This window comes from Tenrec ecaudatus, chromosome 1, assembly GCF_050624435.1.
Source record: "Tenrec ecaudatus isolate mTenEca1 chromosome 1, mTenEca1.hap1, whole genome shotgun sequence".
Classification (NCBI taxonomy): domain Eukaryota; kingdom Metazoa; phylum Chordata; class Mammalia; order Afrosoricida; family Tenrecidae; genus Tenrec; species Tenrec ecaudatus.
This window is the reverse complement of record NC_134530.1, coordinates 163,721,777-163,741,755: the sequence shown is the minus strand read 5'-3', so window position 1 is coordinate 163,741,755 and position 19,979 is coordinate 163,721,777. Positions and strand designations below refer to the sequence as shown.

At 39.0% G+C, this 19,979-nt stretch overlaps 1 protein-coding gene across 3 annotated transcripts in view; it reads left to right on the top strand.

Annotated features, from left to right (window-relative positions):
• Nucleotides 1–19,979, top strand: part of GATAD2B (GATA zinc finger domain containing 2B) — a 108,467-nt gene that overhangs the window by 70,308 nt on the left and 18,180 nt on the right. For all 3 annotated transcript variants that reach the window (XM_075562418.1, XM_075562409.1, XM_075562427.1), the window contains one exon: nucleotides 18,653–18,988. In XM_075562418.1, coding sequence (XP_075418533.1) covers nucleotides 18,654–18,988 — 335 coding nt within the window. In that variant the 5' untranslated portion in view covers nucleotide 18,653. The remainder of the gene's footprint in view (nucleotides 1–18,652; nucleotides 18,989–19,979) is intronic.

The window sequence follows — 19,979 nt, the reverse complement described above, 5'->3', positions numbered from 1 at the left end:
TTGCAGGTAAATGTAAAATGTTTTTATCTCCTCTTCATTGAAGTCATACAAAACATGTGTTTGAGACCCAGAGACATCTGTGAGCCAATAGAGCTGTTTCTCATTGCTGAGAATGCTGAAAAATGTAGCGTGTGCGTGCTTCCTCGCACGTTGGTATTTCCAGGTGTCCAAACTTTACAAATCGTTTATACTTCTCATTTTCTTCTCTTACGTAACTTTTCTCCAAGGCATTTAAAATGGTGTCTTTTATTTATTGCTTGCATCACTACTAAAACATTGGCTTCTGAAAAACTGAGCTTTATTTACTACTATGTCCTTGGATATAAAACAGTGCTTACGTGTAGTAGCATCTTGATACTTTTTTAATTAATAAATTATTTGAGTTAATACCATGAGTTTGTCACTTGTCTAAACTAATGTTTCATTGCCGTCACTATTTCTTACCAAGGCTTGCTTTGCTTGCTGGGCAGGACTCTCAGAAGTAATATATTGGCTTTTTAAAGTAATGTATTCTTTAATAAGAATAAGGGATTTGCATGTGGACTTTGTGAGGATGGAGGGGAATTACTCTACCTACCACAGTCAAGTATTTTAATTTTTACCATTGTGAAAAACTTGTGGCTCCTGCTTTGCATTTCGTAATGATGTTGAGTATCTTTTAATGTTCTGATTTGCCACCCATGTATCTTCAATGAAGTGTCTAGAACTAGCATACCCGTTTTTTCCACATCATCATATATAAATATGTTTACATATGTACATACCTGTATTTAGACCTTTATATATGCCTTTTGCCTCCTGCTTCTTTACTCTTATTTCCTTTTACTTTCCTCTTGTTCTACTATCATGCTCAGCCTTCATTTGGATTTCAATAATTTTTCTCAGTTACATTGCCCTTGATCAATCCCTACCAGGCCTCTCTACACCCTCCTTGCCACTAATTTTGGATCACTTGTTGTTCCCTTGTCCCTGGGTTTGTTAACACGACTTCCTTTCCCCCATCTCCCCCTCTCCCATGTTTCCCTGGAGCGGTCAGTCCGATGTTTTCTCCTCCAGATTGTTTATCCAGCCTACCTTATCTAGATAGACCTGCAGAGAAAATAATATACATGAAAAACAAGACAGCAAAAGAACAACAAAAAGCCAATGACAAAAAACAGAAAAGCCTGTAAACAGTTCAAGGTCTGTTTCTTGACCTTTTGGAGTGTTTTCCAGTAGAGTTTGATGGAGTGTTGTGTCCTGGTCCCAAAGTCTGTTTTTGGTACTCCCTTGTGACTTTCTTGCTTTGTTCCCCTTGTTGTTCTGTTGCAATCACTTAAGTGTTTTGCTTGGTGTGATGGGGTCAGATCAGGCGCAATTCCTACACTGTCTCCAGTGTTGTCCCCTGTAGGTCTATGGGTCAGTGAGGGACGTAGTATCTCATAGTGGGGCCGACCCTATGGTCCTCTCTGTGCGTTGACTATGAGCAGTAATATTGTCCTCAAGGCTTGGTGGGCCAGGATGTGCTCCATTCTCTCTTCCCCTTCATTTGCTCCTGTGTGCTCTGATCCAATGTGTCCCTCTCCCTGAGCTATAGCTTCAGTGCTGTCCTGTAAATTCTTTAGAAGGTAAGGGCCACTGTCCACGTAGTTGGGATTGGGTCTGGCCCCTCACAGTGTCTCATTTTTCCCCCTCCCTCCCCAACCCTCCTTCCCTCCCTCATGAACCCATAATAGTTTATTTTTTTCATGTCTTACACTGACCAATGTCTCCCTTCACTCACTTTTCTGTTGTCCATCCTCCTTGGGGAGAGAGTTATTGGTAGATCATTGTGATCTGTTCCCCCTTTCACTCCCCATCTTCCCCTTGTTATGGTATATCACAACTCTCAATATTGGTCCTGAGGGGTTTATCTGTCCTTTATTCCCTGTTTTTCTAGCTCTTATCTGTACCTGTATACATGCTCTGGTTTAGCCAGATTTGTAAGGTAGAATTGGGGTCATGATGTGCGGTGGGGATGGGGAAGCACTAACAAACTAGAGGAAAGTTGTATGTTTCGTTGGTCCTATACTACACTCTGACTGGCTCGGCTCCTCCCCGTGACCCTTCTGTAAGGGGATGTCCAATTGCCAACAGATGAGCTTTGAGTCTCTTCTCCCTCTCATTCTAAACTTTGTTTTTTCGGTGGTTTTGCATATCCTAGAGTTGTTTTGTTTTCATTTCCATATGAATTTTAGAATCAGCTTGTTGTTATCATTATTTATTATTTTAAGGGCCTGCTGAGATTCTTTTTTTTTTTTATTTTAACAATTTATTGGGGCTCATACAATTCTTTTCACAGTTCATACATATACATACATCTATTGTATAAAGCGCATCTGTACAGTCTTTGCCCTAATCATTTTTTTCTCTTTTCTTCTTTTACATTTTATTAGGGACTCATACAACTCTTATCACCATCCATACATATACATACATCAATTGTATAAAGCACATCCATACATTCCCTGCCCCAATCATTCTCAAGGCATTTGCTCTCCACTTAAGCCCCTTGCATCAGGTCCTCTTTTTTTTCCCCCCCATCCCTCCCCACTCCCCTCTCCCTCATATGCCCTTGGTAATTTATACATCGTTATTTTGTCATATCTTGCCCTATCCGGAGTCTCCCTTACCCCCTTCTCTGCTGTCCCTCTCCCAAGGAAGAGGTCACATGTGGATCCTTGTAATCAGTTCCCCCTTTCCAACCCACTCACCCTCCACTCTCCCAGCATCGTCCCTCACACCCTTGGTCCTGAAGGTATCATCCACCCTGGATTCCCTGTACCTCCAACCCTCATATGTACCAGTGTAAAGCCTCTGTCCTATCCAGCCCTGCAAGGTAGAATTTGGATCATGGTAGTTGGGGGGAGGAAGCATCCAGGATCTGGGGGAAAGCTGTGTTCTTCATCGATACTACCTCACACCCTAATTAACCCATCTCCTCTCCTAAATCCCTCTATGAGGGGATCTCCATTGGCCAACACTTGGGCCTTGGGTCTCCACTCTGCACTTCCCCCTTCATTTAATATGATATATATACACATATATACACATACATATACATATATATACACATACATACACACACTTATATCTTCTTTTTTTGCATGATGCCTTATACCTGGTCCCTTGGCACCTCGTGATCGCACTGGCCGGTGTGCTTCTTCCATGTGGGCTTATTTGCTTCTGAGCTAGATGGCCGCTTGTTCACCTTCAAGCCTTTAAGACCCCAGATGCTATCTCTTTTGATAGCCGGGCACCATCATCTTTCTTCACCACATTTGCTTATGCACCCATTTGTCTTCAGCGATCCTATCATGGAGGTGTGCAGTGAATGATATGATTTTTTGTTCTTTGATGCCTGGTAACTGATCCCTTTGGGACCACTCGATCACACAGGCTGGTGTGTTCTTCCATGTGGACTTTGTTGCTTCTGAGCTAGATGGCCGCTTGTTTATCTTCAAGCCTTTAAGACCCCAGTCACTATCTCTTTTGATAGCCGGGCACCATCAGCTTTCTTCACCACATTTACTTGTTCACCCACTTTGACTCCAGCCGTTGTGTCGGGAGAGTGAGCATCATAGAATTCCAATTTAATAAAAGAAGGTATTCATGCATTGAGGGAGTGTTTGAGTAGAGGGCCTGCTGAGATTCTTATTAAGATTATTTTGTCTTTATAGATCAATTTGGGAAGAATTGAAATCTTTATAATATTGAGTCTTCTGGTCCATGAACAAGTTCTCTATGTTTAGATTTTCATTAATTTCTCTAAGCACTGTTTTATATTGTAGCTTTTATTATACAGATCTTTCACATTTTTGTTAAATATTTTACATTTTAATGTTAAAGTTTGCATTTGGAATTTTAAATTTCCAATAATGTCTTGCTCTTATGTAGAAATACATTTGATGTTTTTGTCTTTGGGGGTGTTGCATCTTATAATCTTGATAGAACTCACTCATTGTGGTGTTTGGGGAGAGATTCCCATAGATTTTCTACAAAAAATTATTTTGTCTCAAATACAGACTATTACTGTTCTTTTCTTTCTAATAGGAACATCTCTTTCTTGTCTGATAACACTAAGAACTTCCAGTACAATGTAGATTACAAATGGTGAAAATTAATATCCCTTTCTTGTTTCTGATCTTGGGGATTAAACATTCAGACCATGTTAGTTTTAGATTTTTTTTGTAGGTGCCCCTTTCCAGGCTGAGGGAGTTCTCTTTTGTACTTACTGAGAGTTTTTATTAAGAATGTATGTTATTGTCAAATGCTTTTTCTTTGTGGAGATGATGGTAGGATTTTTCTTTTTTAGTTTATATGCATGCTTGGGATAAGTCCCACTTAGCCATGACGTATTATCCTTTTGCTCTATTGTTAGAGAGAATTTGCTAGCAGTTTTAAGAATTTTTGCAGGTGTGTTCATGAGGACTGTTGCCTGTAGTTTCCTTTTTGTACAGCATCATATAACATCTTAGTCTGGTTTTATTATCAGGCATTGATACTATTTTGTACTTTTATAGAATGAGCTAATTTGTATAGAATTGATCTTAATTTTTTCTTAAATGTTTGGGGAAAATTCTGGGCCTGTGAGAATATTTATAAATGAGCCTTGGTAATTTGTGTCATTCATCCCAAGAATGTGTCTTTTCGTTTCAGTTGAGTTTGATCACATAAAGTTCACAATTATCCTTTTTAATATTTACAGAATTTCTGATGTGTCAATTCTTATTATTCCTACCTAATTATGGCAGTGTGCCAATGCGCCCCCCCCTTCATCAAGTAGTTAGATCGATCAGTTTTATTTTCCTATAGACCAGCTTCTGATTTTACTGATTTTTCTATTTTCTGTTAAGTGCGACTTTGACCTATATTATTCCCTTTCTTTTGCTTACATTAGATTAAATTCTTTTTCTTTTCTAATATGACAGGCATTTAATATCCTACGTCCTCCCTCTTATTACTGCTTTAGCAGCATCTCACAAATTCTGATACATGATCAGTTTCATTTACATTCTGTTCAAAATAGTTTCCAATTTATTTTTTAATCCATTGATTTTTAGGGTTGTGTTAGTTAATCCCCAAATATTTGGGACCCTTTTTCAAATATTCCTGGACTTTGGACTCTGATAATTTTGAATTTAGTGGGGGAAAAAATTATGACCTAAAATATAAATTTTAGTAAATAATTTTCCTGTACTAAAGAATAGACATACTCCTGTTCACATTTTCTGTTTGGTGGCTTGGGTAGTGATTGAGTCTACTACATCATTGTCAAATTTCTGCTTCCTTGTTCTATCAGTTATTTAGAGTGTGGTATTGAAATCTTCAACTCTAATAATGGTGAATGTCTCTTTGAAGTTCTTTTAGGTTTTGCTTTATGTACTTTGAGGCGCTCCTTAAGTGCGTAAACTTGTTATGTACTCATGATGAATTGACCTTGATGTCTATTATTGTGAGATAACTTTTAATACCAATAAAAGGCTTATGGGATGCATCATTTCTATTTCCTCAATAAAAACTCTAGAAACCATTTACATTTTCCTCATACTATTTATACTGATTTTTATCCATTTAACAAGACAAATATGCAAGGTGTGGTATCCAAAACAAATTGGAATTGTGCTGGGCAGAACACAGCTTTCATAGTAGATGAGCATCCAGCAACTCGCTCTGAATTAGTGCACCCGGTGGCATCTCCTGGGAAGGTTCTCTCTGTCACAGTGAATTTTTTTGTGGAAGCAGTTTTGCTCAGACCTTGTTTTTTGTGATGTCCAATTTAAGAGTACAGCATGCAACTGTGAAATTTTGTTTGCTGCTTGGGAAAAACACAGCAGAAACTTTTGATGTTGAACACAGCTTACATGGACAGAGCTACGGGAAAAACTCAAGTTCAAGTATACGAGTGTTTTTCTTGTTTCAAAAAAGGTGAAATGTTAATTGATGACAAACCTCATTCTAGACTACGTCAACATCCCAAATGGATGAAAATGTGTATTTGGAGTTCATTCCACCAGGTCAGACTGTTAATTAAGCTTTCTATTTAGAGGTTTTGAAAAGATTGCATTACAGTGTGAGACAAAAAAGACCCGATTTGGGATCAAACAAGGGACTGGTTATGCCACCACTACAATGTACCTGCTCACGCAACCAGTTTTTGTTAAAAAAAAAAAAAAAAATGTCTCTTGTCCCATGTACCTTTCTCACCTGGCTTCCCTCTGTGTGACTTCTTTTTTTTTAACAATTTATTGGGGCTCATACAATTCTTATCACAGTTCATACATATACATACATCAATTGTATAAAGCACATCTGTACAGTCTTTGCCCTAATCATTTTTTCTCCTCTTTTCTTTTTTTACATTTTATTAGGGACTCATACAACTCTTATCACCATCCATACATATACATACATCAATTGTATAAAGCACATCCATACATTCCCTGCCCCAATCATTCTCAAGGCATTTGCTCTCCACTTAAGCCCCTTGCATCAGGTCCTCTTTTTTTTTTCCCCCTCCCTCCCCTTTCCCCACTCCCTCATGTGCCCTTGGTAATTTATACCTCGTTATTTTGTCATATCTTGCCCTATCCGGAGTCTCCCTTCCCCCCTTCTCTGTTGTCCCTCTCCCAGGGAAGAGGTCACATGTGGATCCTTGTAATCAGTTCCCCCTTTCCACCCCACTCACCCTCCACTCTCCTAGCATCGTCCCTCACACCCTTGGTCCTGAAGGTATCATCCCCCCTGGATTCCCTGTACCTCCAGCCCTCATATGTACCAGTGTACAGCCTCTGTCCTGTCCAGCCCTGCAAGGTAGAATTTGGATCATGGTAGTTGGGGGGAGGAAGCATCCAGGATCTGGGGGAAAGCTGTGTTCTTCATCGGTACTACCTCGCACCCTAATTAACCCATCTCCTCTCCTAAACACCTCTATGAGGGGATCTCCATTGGCTGACACTTGGGCCTTGGGTCTCCACTCTGCACTTCCCCTTTCATTTAATATGGTATATATATACATATACACACATATACACATACATACACACACTTATATCTTTTTTTTTTTTTTGCATGATGCCTTATACCTGGTCCCTTGGCACCTCGTGATCGCACTGTCCGGTGCGCTTCTTCCATGTGGGCTTTTTTGCTTCTGAGCTAGATGGCCGCTTGTTCACCTTGTGACTTCTTTTTGTTTCTATAATTTGATGATAGAAGAGTGTATTGGACAGGGTTCTCTAGAGAGACAAACCATATTGCTAGTAATTATATATAAATATATTTATAAAGATAGATATATAATTCAAGAAATAAACCATTAAATAATATACAGATAGATAATACAAGAAATTAACAGTTAAATTATAAAGCAGTGAGACACTAGCAGTCCTTCAAGTTTTGAGAGCTGCCAGTTGCCAGTCCTCTTTTGTAGAGAGAGCTGGGCTATATATATACCCAGGCAGCAAACAGCAAGGCAGGTCCCAAACTCATCAACTCTCAGTCCCCAGCTCCAGAGATGAACATTCCAATCATGTGGGCTTAAAGGGACCTCAACTTACAGCGACACAGTCCACAGGCTAGGCTCATGTCAGCCTTCAAATCCTTATTTTAGTTATATCATGTCCATTTTCTGTAGAATGAACTTCCTTGAGGACAATGGCCTAGTCTTTTTTCACCTTATTTCTTCACTCCTAGTCTTGAACTTGGCAAATGCTACACTGCCATGGAGTCAATTTCTATTGAGATTGTGAATCTTTTATGGGGGCAGACAGCGTCATCAGCTTCCCAAGGAGTGGCTGATGGGTTTGAACTGCTGTCTTTGTAGTTAACAATTGGTTACTTAATCTTCAGTTCCACCAGGGTTTCTTGAATTTGCTGTATCATTAATGCAAGGGGGCTTGAAAATTTTGAAGAAAAATTCTATTACCAAAAAGAAAAAAAAAATTCTATTACCGTTTCATTACATATTTCCACAAACTCCTTGGGGGTGGATAGAAAGCAAATTAATAAGTGTACAACACTGCTTAAGATTGTCTAGCTCTGCATAGAAAGGCATACTGTGTAGTAGATTTATGCACCATCTAAAAGCTCTGTAGTCTTGACCTACTTGATCTGACAGATTTCCCATCTGTAAAATATGGATAATACTTATAGTCAATAAGTGTGTTGAGGAAGTTTAAGAAGAAATAAATAATAATATTGAGAAGTATGCCTTACTTTTAGGAGGTACCCAAGAAATGGTAGCTCCTACTACTAGTAGTCCAAAAGAAACAAATAGAGTTGGTTGTAATAAAACAAACATACATTTATTTTACATAATTATACTTTTTGGAAGAATGTGCAGCAGTTTGGTTCTTATTTTTTTACAGCTTTATTGGTGTATATCATAAAGTATACAAAACAGTAATTGTTAGTAAATTTCTAAAGTTGTGCAACTATCACTAGAATCCAGTTTTCAGACATTTCCATCGTACTTGTAGATATTTGTAATTGTTCCCTGGATTTTGAAGCAGGCATGGCTATGGATGAATTCCATACTTAATCTGTCCTGAGCAGATAATCAGAGAGAGTGGGTGATAAGAACTCAGTTATTAGCAACCTGCGATATGCAGATTATACAACACAGCCTCACCTGCTGAAAGTGAGGAGGACTTGAAATACTTGCTGAAGATCAAGGCTATCAGCCTTCAGTATGGATTACAACTCAACGTAAACAAAACCAAAATCTTCGCAACTATAAACCAACTGGGTAAAATCATGATAATTGAAGAAAAGATTGAGATTGCCCAGCATTTTATCTTGTTTGGATCCACAGTCGATACTCATGAACACAATAGTCAAATAGATCAAGAGATGCTTTGCATTGAGTAAATCTGCTGCACAAGACCTCTTTAAAGTGAAGAAAAACAAGGTTGTTATTTTGAGGACAAAGGTGCACCTGACCCAAGCCATGATATTTTCAATTGCTTCATATACATGTGAAAGTAAGACATTGAATAAGGAAGATCAAAGAAAAATTGATTGGTTGAAATTATGGTATTGGTGAAAAATATTGAAAGCACCATGGACTTGGAAAAGAAAGAACAAACATATCTGCCCTGGAAGAAGTACAGCCAGACAGCCCCTTAGAAGCAAGAATGTGAGAATTCATGTCACATACTTTGGACATGTTTTCAGTAGAAACTAGTCCTTGAAGGCAGGACATCGTGCTTGATAGAGAGCTGCAGCAAATAGGAAGCTCCTCGGTCCTGGCAAGGGATTGACACATTTGTTGCAAGAACACGGGCTCAACCGTAAAAATAATTGTGAAGATAATGCAGGGCCTGGTGGCATTTTGTTCTGTTGTACATAGATTCTAGGAGTCGGAACTGACTTATTGGCACTTAACAACAATAACTGTGAGCACATACAGTTTGGGTTTATAGATTGGTAATTCCAGGAGTGGGTGGGCAAGGACAAAATGGGAAAGGGTAATCAGGTCATTTAATGGGAAAGATTACTTATCCCAGACATTCAGATATGTTGGTTTTGGACTTATCCCAACCCTACGTGTTAGTTTTTGTGCTAAATGGCATGTGAGCAAGCAAAGAGGCAGTGGCATATCTGATCCTGCTGCCTTCCCTTTTGGTCTGAGGGAGAGGTCAGACTTGGCTCCATCCTCCATTTTTCTCTACCCTTTTCTGCCACCAACCGTTCCGCAGCACTTTTCTGCATGTTCCATAATTTGTTGCAATGGCCACTCAGAACTTACAGACAAAACTCAGAGTTAAGGAGTTTTATTAGGGAAATTAACAAGCAGTTGAGCTCAGCTAGTAAAGAATGTTTGCCCTGAAGATTGTGCTGTTTTAATATCTGTGTGAGATCAACTTGGCAATAGCAGCTCAAAAGATAGGAAAATTTTAAGACACAGTGTGTTTATGTTGTTAGAAAAGCAACAGAAAAGGAGGGGGTTGCCAAGCTTGAAGAATGTAATCAGTGTTACTGAATCATAAATGTAGGAATCATTATTGATGTATGTTCTGTGTATATTCATTGCCACAATTTATTGTTTTAAAAGACTATGGAGAAATCAGAGCCCTCATCCATTGCTGGTGTGAGTGTAAATATTGGTGCAGCCACTTTTTCTAAGTTAAACTAGTTACTATAAAACCCAGTAGTTCCACTCCTGGATTCATAACCAAGAAAATTAAAGGCAGACTTCCGCACAAAAATATATTACCTGATAAAACAAAAAACAGACCACCTCCATTCAGTAGAGTCTATAGCAACCCTCTATAGGGTTTCTTTGCAGTAAATCTTTATGGGAGCAGATAGCCTCATCTTTTTCTTTTGAAATTGTTGGAGGTTTTGAACCCAACCTTGAGGTTAGCAGTCCAACACTACCCCCATGATGCATACTAAAATATAGATGAATCCTTAAAACATGCTAAGTGAAAGAAGGTAGCCACAAAAGCCCATATAATTAGTGGTTCCATTTTACAGGAAAAGTTTAAAATAAGACAATTTGCCTAGGACTGTGGATGTGAAAGAGATTAAATCCTTTTAAAGTTTTTAAAAGGTAAGAGATGACCACTGGATACAGGTTTGGAGACAGAGGTAATGAAAATGGTTGTACAACACTGTGAATGTCCTAAAACCATCAGATTCACTTTAAATGGGTAAATTTTCTGTAAAAATAATTTATATCTGTAAAACTGTTAAAAGAAAAAAAATACTGAGGAGTAAAGTGTGGTGGTGTAAAGGAGCCCTGGTGCTGTAGTGGATTATTAATTGGGCTACTAAACACAGGGTCAACAGTTCAAAACTACCAGCGGTTTCCTGGTAGCTTTCTTCTCCCTTTAGAGATTTACAGCCTCAGAACCCCAAAGGGACAGTTCTACTCTGTGCCATGTTAGAGTAGTTACTAGTCAAAATGGACTCAGTGGCAATGAGTTCGAGTTTTCTATTTGAAGATGGTATGCCTGACATAAGCCATGACATTTTCAGTAGTTTCATAAGCATAAATAAGTTGGACAGTGATTAAGATCAAATAATTTATTGATACATTGGAATTTTGATGTCAGCAAAGAATCATTGAATGTACCATGGACTGCCAGAAGAATGAAGTCTGTCTTGCAGGAACTATCGCCAGAATGATTCTTAGAAGTGAAGATGACAAGACTTCATCATATGTACTTTGAACATATTATCAGGAGAGACCAGTGTCTGCAAAGTGACAATCTTGCTTGGAGTAGAAGGCCAATAATAAAAAAAAGAGGAAGACCCTCCTTGAGATGGATTGACACAGTGACTGCAACAATACACTCAAACACAGGACCAGACAGTGTTTTGTTGTGTTACACATGAGATTATTATGAGTTAGAGTGGACTCTGTAGCACCTAGTAGCAGCAACAACTGCATCAACAAAGCTATTATTCAGACAGGATTTAAGAAGAAGGAAAAACCGGTCTGTCTAAATAAGAAAGGCTGGAGGAGAAAACAATGGGACCAACGGTTCTGGGGGGACATGAGAGACTGGGAGGTGCGGGGAAAGGAAGTGGTGTTAACAAACCCAGGGACAAGGGAACAAGTGATCCAAATCGGTGGTGAGGAGGGTGTAGGAGGCCTGGTAGGATGTGATCAAGGGTAATGTAGCCAAGAGGAATTACTGAAAACCAAATGAAGGCTGAGAACGATAGTGGGACAATAGGAAAGTAAAAGGAAATAGAGGAAAGAGCTAGGAGGCAAAAGGAATTTATAGAGGTCGAAATACAGGTAAGTACATATGTAAATATATTTTTATATGATGTGGAAATAGATATATGTGCATATATTTATAGGTATAGTATTAAGGTAGCAGATGGACATTGGGCCTCCACTCAAGTACTCCTTTAATGCAAGAATACTTTGTTCTGTTAAACTGGCATTCCATGATGCTCACATTGTCGACACTATTGCTGAAGACAAAGTGGGTGCATAAACAAATGTGAAGAAAACTGATGGTGCCCGGCTATCAAAAGATAAGCATCGGGGAGGGGGAAGACAAAACTATAAAAAGATACAGCATCTGGGGTCTTAAGAAGGCTTGAAGGTAAACATGGGGCCATCTAGCTCTGAAGCAACAAAGCCCACGTGAAAGAAGCACACCAGTCTTTGTGATCACGAGGTGTCAAAGGGATCAGGTACCAGACATCAAAGAACAAAAAAATCAAATCATTGTGAATCAGGGAGAATGCAGATTGGGGACCCAAGACCCATCTGTAGGCAACTGAACATCCCTTTCTTTACAGAAGGGTTGCGGGGAGGAGATGAGCCAGTTCGGGTGCAGTGTAGCATGCCAGTCAGGGTGCAATGAAACATACAACTTTCTTCTAGTTCCTAAATGCTTCTCCCCTGACTTCCTCACCCCCATCATTATCCCAATTCTCCCTTACAAATCTGGCTAGACCAGAGGATGTACACTGGTAGAGATTGGGACTGGAACCATAGGGAATCCAGGACAGATGATCCCTTCAGGACCAGTGCTGAGAGTGGCAATCCTGGGAATGTGGGGTGGAAAGGGGGGAACCGATTAGAAGGATCTACATATGACCTCCTCTCTGGGGGATGAACAACAGAAAAATGGGTGAAGGGAGTGGGTAAAATGACAAAATAATTTTTAAATTAACAAGGGTTCATGAGGGAGAGGGCAGCAGGGACGGAGGGGAGGAAATGAACTGATACTAAGGGCTCAATTAGAAGGCAAATGTTTTGAGAGAGATAATGGCAACAAATGTACAAATGTGCTTGACACAATGGATGTATGTTTGGATTGTGATGAGTTGTGTGAGCCCCCAATAAAATGATTTTTAAAAAAGTAAAGAAGCCTCACCCAGAATTTCAATGATATAGCATCTGACTTTTCTCAAGCTTCCAAGGGCTATTTCCTTTTATTGGAAATTTATTATACCCAGAAAACACTCAAAGAAGCCCTTATTTTACTCTACATTCCAGGAAGGAAGGTTATCTGTAGTATATACATAGTTTTCTGGATAAAAGCATTAATTAGTATATGTAGCCACCTTTTTAAATGTTAGGTATGAAGTCATAGTCTTAGGATGTGGCAATTGAATTGTGTTGAGGACCTTCTAAGTACCCAAATTTTCTTTTTATTACAAATTTTATAAATGAAATTGAGAGTTGGAGAGGTTAAGTAAATTATTAAATATTTGACCTGTAAGAATAAGTAGCTATTTAAGCATGTTTCTCTAATTCATGCACCTTTTTCCCAAGCATCATATTGTTTCTCACTAGGACAACAACTCTGGATTTGAAAGTATTAAGAGAAATTCTGCATTTTAATTTTTTCAGTGTAAAAAAAAGTGAAGAAAAGATGATGACTAACTTGTCTTTAATATTTTGCTACATGAGTAGAGAAAATAACTGCTTTTAATAAGCTAAACATTAAGAAAACCAATGTCTACAGATGTTGAGCCTGTGTCTTTACAGAATTGTAGACAAATAACACATGTCCCTCTTATTCTTCCTATATCTAGGCAATGGAGGCTTTTTGTTAAATGCCCTTTGTCTAGTTTATATTTCTTAGATTTCTCCATCCGTAGATGGATTAGTTCTCTCCCCTCCTTACACACAAATAGCATGGCAGAGTAAATAATGTACATACACTTGTGCAGAAAGAATCCAGTAGTTTTAAGTCCTGGTACAAAGCACACCCACACATATATTACACATCTCATGACATTTTCAGAAGTGAATTTGACCTACTTTGCGTACATTCAGTGGTCCAAAATTGCAACTTTTATCATATTTATATAATGAAGATATAAGCCACGGTCAAGAAATCATGGTGAGAATTTGGTAGTATCCTGGTAATTGAAAAATAAACAGTTGAAATTATGCACTTGTTTGTATTAATTTGAAAATTATTTCTCTGTTGCATTAGATTCATCGATCAGAACCTTGAACCTATTGAAACCTGTCCAGAAATTGTACACTCTCAATTGAAAGTGTAAACAAAATTAAGCCTTTACTAGCATGAATGACATCAAATAGCTGTCAGAAGAATCTTGATTCAACCAGCATTGACATAATTATCAGTCATCTCCCAACTCTGACTTTTAAATGGAAGAGTAAAAGAAGCAAAACCAATACATGATTGCTCTTGGCTTAAGAGTTGAATGCAAAAACCTTATCAGATTATTTTAAATAAAACTATTAAGCTAAGTTAGGTCTGCTTGTTTCATAACCTTATTGTGTCTTATTGCCAATATCTTTGATCAGTGATCATGATGAGCATATAAAAAGACCCTCTAAACTTCATATTTGAGTTTTGCCATCTTTTGACTAACCCAGTTATCACATTATATCATGAGCATTTTTAAGTTTATAAATCTAAATCTTTGTACCCTATAGGATCATGTCAGGAATTAAACACAAGTCTTACACTGCCAGAGTCAAACTGAAAGTCATTTCAAGGACAGAAGAAATGAGCAGTAGAACAACACTGAGAGAGTTTAATGTTGGAGAGTTGTCCATTGATGAATGGAGCAGAAAGAGGAACTTGAAACAATTTATTTTTGAAAACCTGCTTGTCTTGGTCTCAGCATGAATTGGCCTCACTTGGAGAGCAACTTTAGAGAGATTATTTCTTGAACAAAATCAAGCTGTGTCTCTGCTCACAATTCAGATCAAAATGGAATTTCTGGTAAATGCAAGTTGAATCCCAGGTTTCTTAGGGGATGGGATGGGGCTCTTCCTGGGTCTCTAAATTCATGAAAAGAAGGCCTTTCCTTGCGAAGGAAAACCACTTAGGCCAGCAACTTGCAGATGAACAATAAACTTCCACAAATTCATCTGCAAAGAAATCTCTGGAGTCATTGTCTCTACAGTGCACATGATTACTAGGGACAAGACTATGGCGGCTTCAGGAATGAAAACTAGCCATGACAGTCCCTGGACTTGAAAGGACTTGCTTCACCATATAGTTCTTGGTTGCACTGAGAATTAAAGCTAATTGTAATGGCAGTGGGCATGGGGTTCTGGTGATGTTAAAGAGAGCTGATATGTGTCATGATAAACTGCCCACCAGTGTAGCTGTTTGTTTTCATTGTAATAAGGGATGAATGACTTACGATAGTGTGACTAAAGAAATGTTAAAGGACTAAGCATATAGGGTTTCTGCATAACTGGTGGCTTCACCTGTAAACTGCATCTGTTAGATATAGCAGTCAACCAATCACTGACGTTTTACATGAGTAAAGAGTAGAATGAATGGATGAAATCTAGCATTCATTAGTTCATGTCAGAACAACAAAGTAGGCAATGTTAACAGAAATCTATTAATGGTTTCTGCTTGTGGGAGAAGTAACAAATCATACATGTTGGCTTTGAAAGTGGAATTGTGTGTCAACAAATATTAGTGACAAAGATGAAGACACTTAATGATAATCAGTTCAGAAGACACGAGCATCTGCTGGCAGCAGGGAATCCAGGGTGATGATACCTTCAGGACCAAGAGTGTGAGGGACGATGCTGGGAGAGTGGAGGGTGAGTGGGTTGGAAAGGGGGAACTGATTACAAGGATCCACATGTGACCTCTTCCCTGGGAGAGGGACTCCGGATAGGGCAAGATATGACAAAATAACGAGGTATAAATTACCAAGGGCACATGAGGGAGGGGGGAAAAGAGGGAGGGGAAAAAAAAGAGGATCTGATGCAAGGGACTTAAGTGGAGAGCAAATGCCTTGAGAATGATTGGGGCAGGGAATGTATGGATGTGCTTTATACAATTGATGTATGTATATGTATGGATGGTGATAAGAGTTGTATGAGTCCCTAATAAAATGTAAAAAAAGAAAAGAGAAAAAAATGATTGGGGCAAAGACTGTACAGATGTGCTTTATACAATTGATGTATGTATATGTATGAACTGTGATAAGAATTGTGTGAGCCCCTAATAAATTGTTAAAATTAAAAAAAAATCATTTTACTGGGGGCTCGTACAATTTGCATCACCATACATACATCATTTGTGTAAAGTACATTTACACATTGGTTGCCTTCAACATTCTCAAAACATTTGCTCTTCACTTCAGCCCTTGGCATCAGCTCCTCATCTTTCCCCCTCCCTCCATGCTCCCCCCACCTCATGAACCCTTAATAATTTATAAATTATTATTTTGTCATATCTTACACTGTCCGACGTCTCCCTTCACCTACTTTTCTGCTGTCTATTCCCCAGGGAGGAGTTTATATGTAGATCCTTATAATCGATCCCCCTTTCCACCCTCCCCCTCCCCCCCTGGTATTACCACACTCATCACTGGTCTTGAAGGGGTCATCTGTTCTGGATTCCCTGTGTTTCCAGTTCCTGTCTGTACCAGTGTACATCCTCTGGTCTAGCCAGATTTGTAAGGTAGAATTGGGATCATGATAGCATTTAGGAACTAGAGGAAAGCCGTAAGTTTCATTGTTGCTATACTCCACCTCATCCACAATGATTTGATTTTTAGATCTTTGATGCCTGTTACCTCATCCTTTCGACACCTTGTGATCACAGGCTGGTGTGCTTCTTCCATGTGTGCTTTGTTGCTTCTGAGCTAGATGACTGCTTGTTTACCTTCAAGCCTTTAAGACCTCAGATGCTGTGTCTTTTGCTAGCTGGGCACCATCAGTTTTCTTTACCACATTTGCTTATGAACCCATTTGTCTTCATTGATAGTGTTGGGAAGGTGAGCATCATGGAATGCTAGAGTAATAGAACAAAGTATTCTTGCATTGAGGGAGTAATTGAGTGGAGACCCAAAGTCTATCTGGCAGCAGAATATTTTAATGATTGTGATGAGAGATGGGACTCGTATTCTCGGAATCGTGATAATAGTAATAAATTAACAATAGTGTAAGATGAAAAAATTTCTTCTGGTGGCTTGTTGATTTCAAAGGCTTTTATTTATTTTTATTTTTTTAGTATTCAATTAGTCCAGTGGACTAGTGGGTCACACAAAGGAAGTACCCGTCTCCACCACCCTGAAGTCAAAAGAACTAGATGGTGTCTTACCTACCCATCATGCAGAGGACCACATTAGACGGTTTTGGATAGGATGGGAGGAAAATGTGAACAGAACTCAGATGCATTAAAGAGGCCATGCGTACTAGTTGGATTTAAATTGGTGGGACTTCCCAATGTTACAGCCCTTAGTCACTCTTTGGGTCTGGAACTGAACTACTATCTCCCTCACTCATTTACAAGTTAGAATCCCCAGCCATTTAACATTTAAAAACAAAAACATCATTTGCCTAAAGACAAAGATTATAGAGTAGAATGGAAACAAGGCGTGAGATGGCAGTGTATTTTAGTTTGGGTTTGTGTAGGGAGGGGGGGGTGGGGCTGGCAGAACCTGTGGCACTCAGTCTGCCTGCTCTCCTGTGGAATGAGTGGTCAGACAAGTGAGAGGAGGTGGAGCTCCTGCTCACTGACTGTTCCCAATATCCTGCCTCCCCTCATTTTATGCTGTAAGCCATAGGTAACGTAAAGAAGGTAGAGTAATGGGGTAGTGAGTAACCATTTTGTTACACCTTTTAACAAGATTCCAGACATAATGAAACAGTATACTAAAAATAAATGAAGTGGGCTAAGCAATGGCACATCGAATAGAATGGATTGCACTGGATAAGTTGAAACAAAACGTGTGAATTACTGAATGCAAAAATGATGATCTGCCCTGTAAACCTTCATCTAAATCATAAGTTTTTACAAAATAAAATTTTAAAGTTGTTTCCACTTAAGATTTATGGAAGTAATAAAATTTAAACATTTTTCTTGTAATTCTAGCACTAAAATTTCTTATGAATTTCTAGCTCTTTCTGTATTCATACTTTCATTTCAACAAAGTCTTCCGTTTCCATCAAGAGCTCATTCTGTTCGCCATTGGTTGCACTTTGGAAAATACCTACCTTAAATAACATTTCCGTAAGATCAGGTTTATCCCAGTAACATTAAGTTTGTTTAGCAGGGGAAAAAAATCGAAGGCAGCTACAGTTAAATCATGGTTGGCATTTCATGCTTACTAAAGTAACATGGGGGTAAGAAGTTTCTCCCCACCCCGAAAAAAATACATTTATATAGAAGGAATGTCGTTGCATAAGGATAAGTTTAGGTGATCCTGATGCATTTTCCACAAGTCTTTCCCAGAAAAGGATTTTGTTTCAAAATTAAACTAGGAGTATGTGACTTTACACATATACTGTATAGCATATATACTCGTGTATAAGCTGAGTTTTTCAGCACATTTTATGCAGTTTTTGTGGTAAAATTAGGTGCCTCAGCTGATACTCTGGTCGGCTTATACTCGAGTATATATGGTATGTCTTTTTAGGAGGTATAGGCATATAAAAGTCCATTAAAATTAATGTAATTTTTATTTACAATTTTTTTATGTGGGGAGGGCTCAAAGTATCTGAAGTTTATTCTCATTACTAAAGTTGAGTAGAGATCTAACTCAATACAGACTGTTCTTGGAAGGTATAGGGCAGAGGGTTATGCCAATTACTTTGAATTTCTCTGTGCACATTTATCTGTGATTCTTTATTCAAATAGTCTCTTCATATGAACTACTTAAGGGATTTTATTCTGATCACACTGCATCTTTCTTTCCATAGGATGGATAGAATGGCAGAAGATGCGCTTCGCCTGAATTTGTTGAAGCGGAGCTTGGACCCGGCAGATGAGCGAGATGATGTCCTAGCAAAGAGGCTCAAAATGGAAGGGCATGAGGCCATGGAACGTCTGAAGATGTTGGCACTGCTTAAAAGAAAAGATTTGGCAAACCTTGAGGTTTCACATGAGTTAGCTACCAAACAGGATGGGAGTGGAGTCAAGAGCTATGAAGAGAAACTCAATGGGAATCTCAGGCCTCATGGAGACAACAGGACTACTGGAAGGCCAGGCAAAGAAAACATCAATGATGAGCCTGTGGACATGAGTGCTAGACGAAGGTATGACTCAGTTCAGATGCCTCCTGGGATAGGATCTTCTCATAAAGTGTCTGAAATTGGAATGGATTCTAATGAGAGAAGAATGTTCTCTAGCCTAAGTATAGCTTCTTTAAAGAAGTCATGTTAATCTGCCTTGACCATGACTTCTCATTTCCAAATGAAACTAAAGATAAGCTGTTGCCATCAAATCCATGCAGGCAGTATAGGACAGAGTAGTAGATACTTCAAAAACTTGCCCTAGTATACAGAGAATCTTATGGTGTTGATTTCTGGAGAAGGGCATCCAGAGCTGTGGTGGCACAATGACTAAGCATTGGGTTGCTAGCTCAGGTTATTGGATTCTTAGGATAGATATGGCAGTCTACCTTCATAATAGTTTATGGCCTTGGAAACCCTGTTCTGTCCTGTTAAGTTACTGTGAGTTGGCATCAGTCTGACAGCAGTGCAGTTGTTTTCAATGTAGAGATCTGCTAGCCCAAGTAGAAGTAAGTTAACATACACCTTCATTCTCATCTTATAGGATCCCTGCATGGTCAGCAGCTTGAAACCACCACCAGCTCTTCGGGAGAAAGACTTGGCTTTCTACTCCCGTAAACAGTAACTGTCTAGAAATCCACAGGGGGCGGTGAGGGGGGGTTGCTGTGAGTCAGCACTGACTTGATGGCAGTGAGTGAGTCACGCTCATCTTATGGCCATCTTAAAAAAACAAAAACTATTAGCAGTTGTTTCTAATTCCTAGCAACTGTTGCATAGGGCTTCCAAGGCTATAATCTTTATGGAAGCAGATTGCTATTTTTTTCTCCTGATAGGGCTGAGCTGTAGACCTTTGGGTTAGCAGTTATCCGCTGTTACCACCAGGGCTCTGTATGGCCAGTTTTGGAGGGAAAAAGCTCTTTCAGATCATTCTAGTAGGATCTGTTTATTAAAGCATCTCAAGTTTTATTGCCTCCAAAAACATGGGGCCTGGTTCTTGTGTCAGTAAGGGAATGAT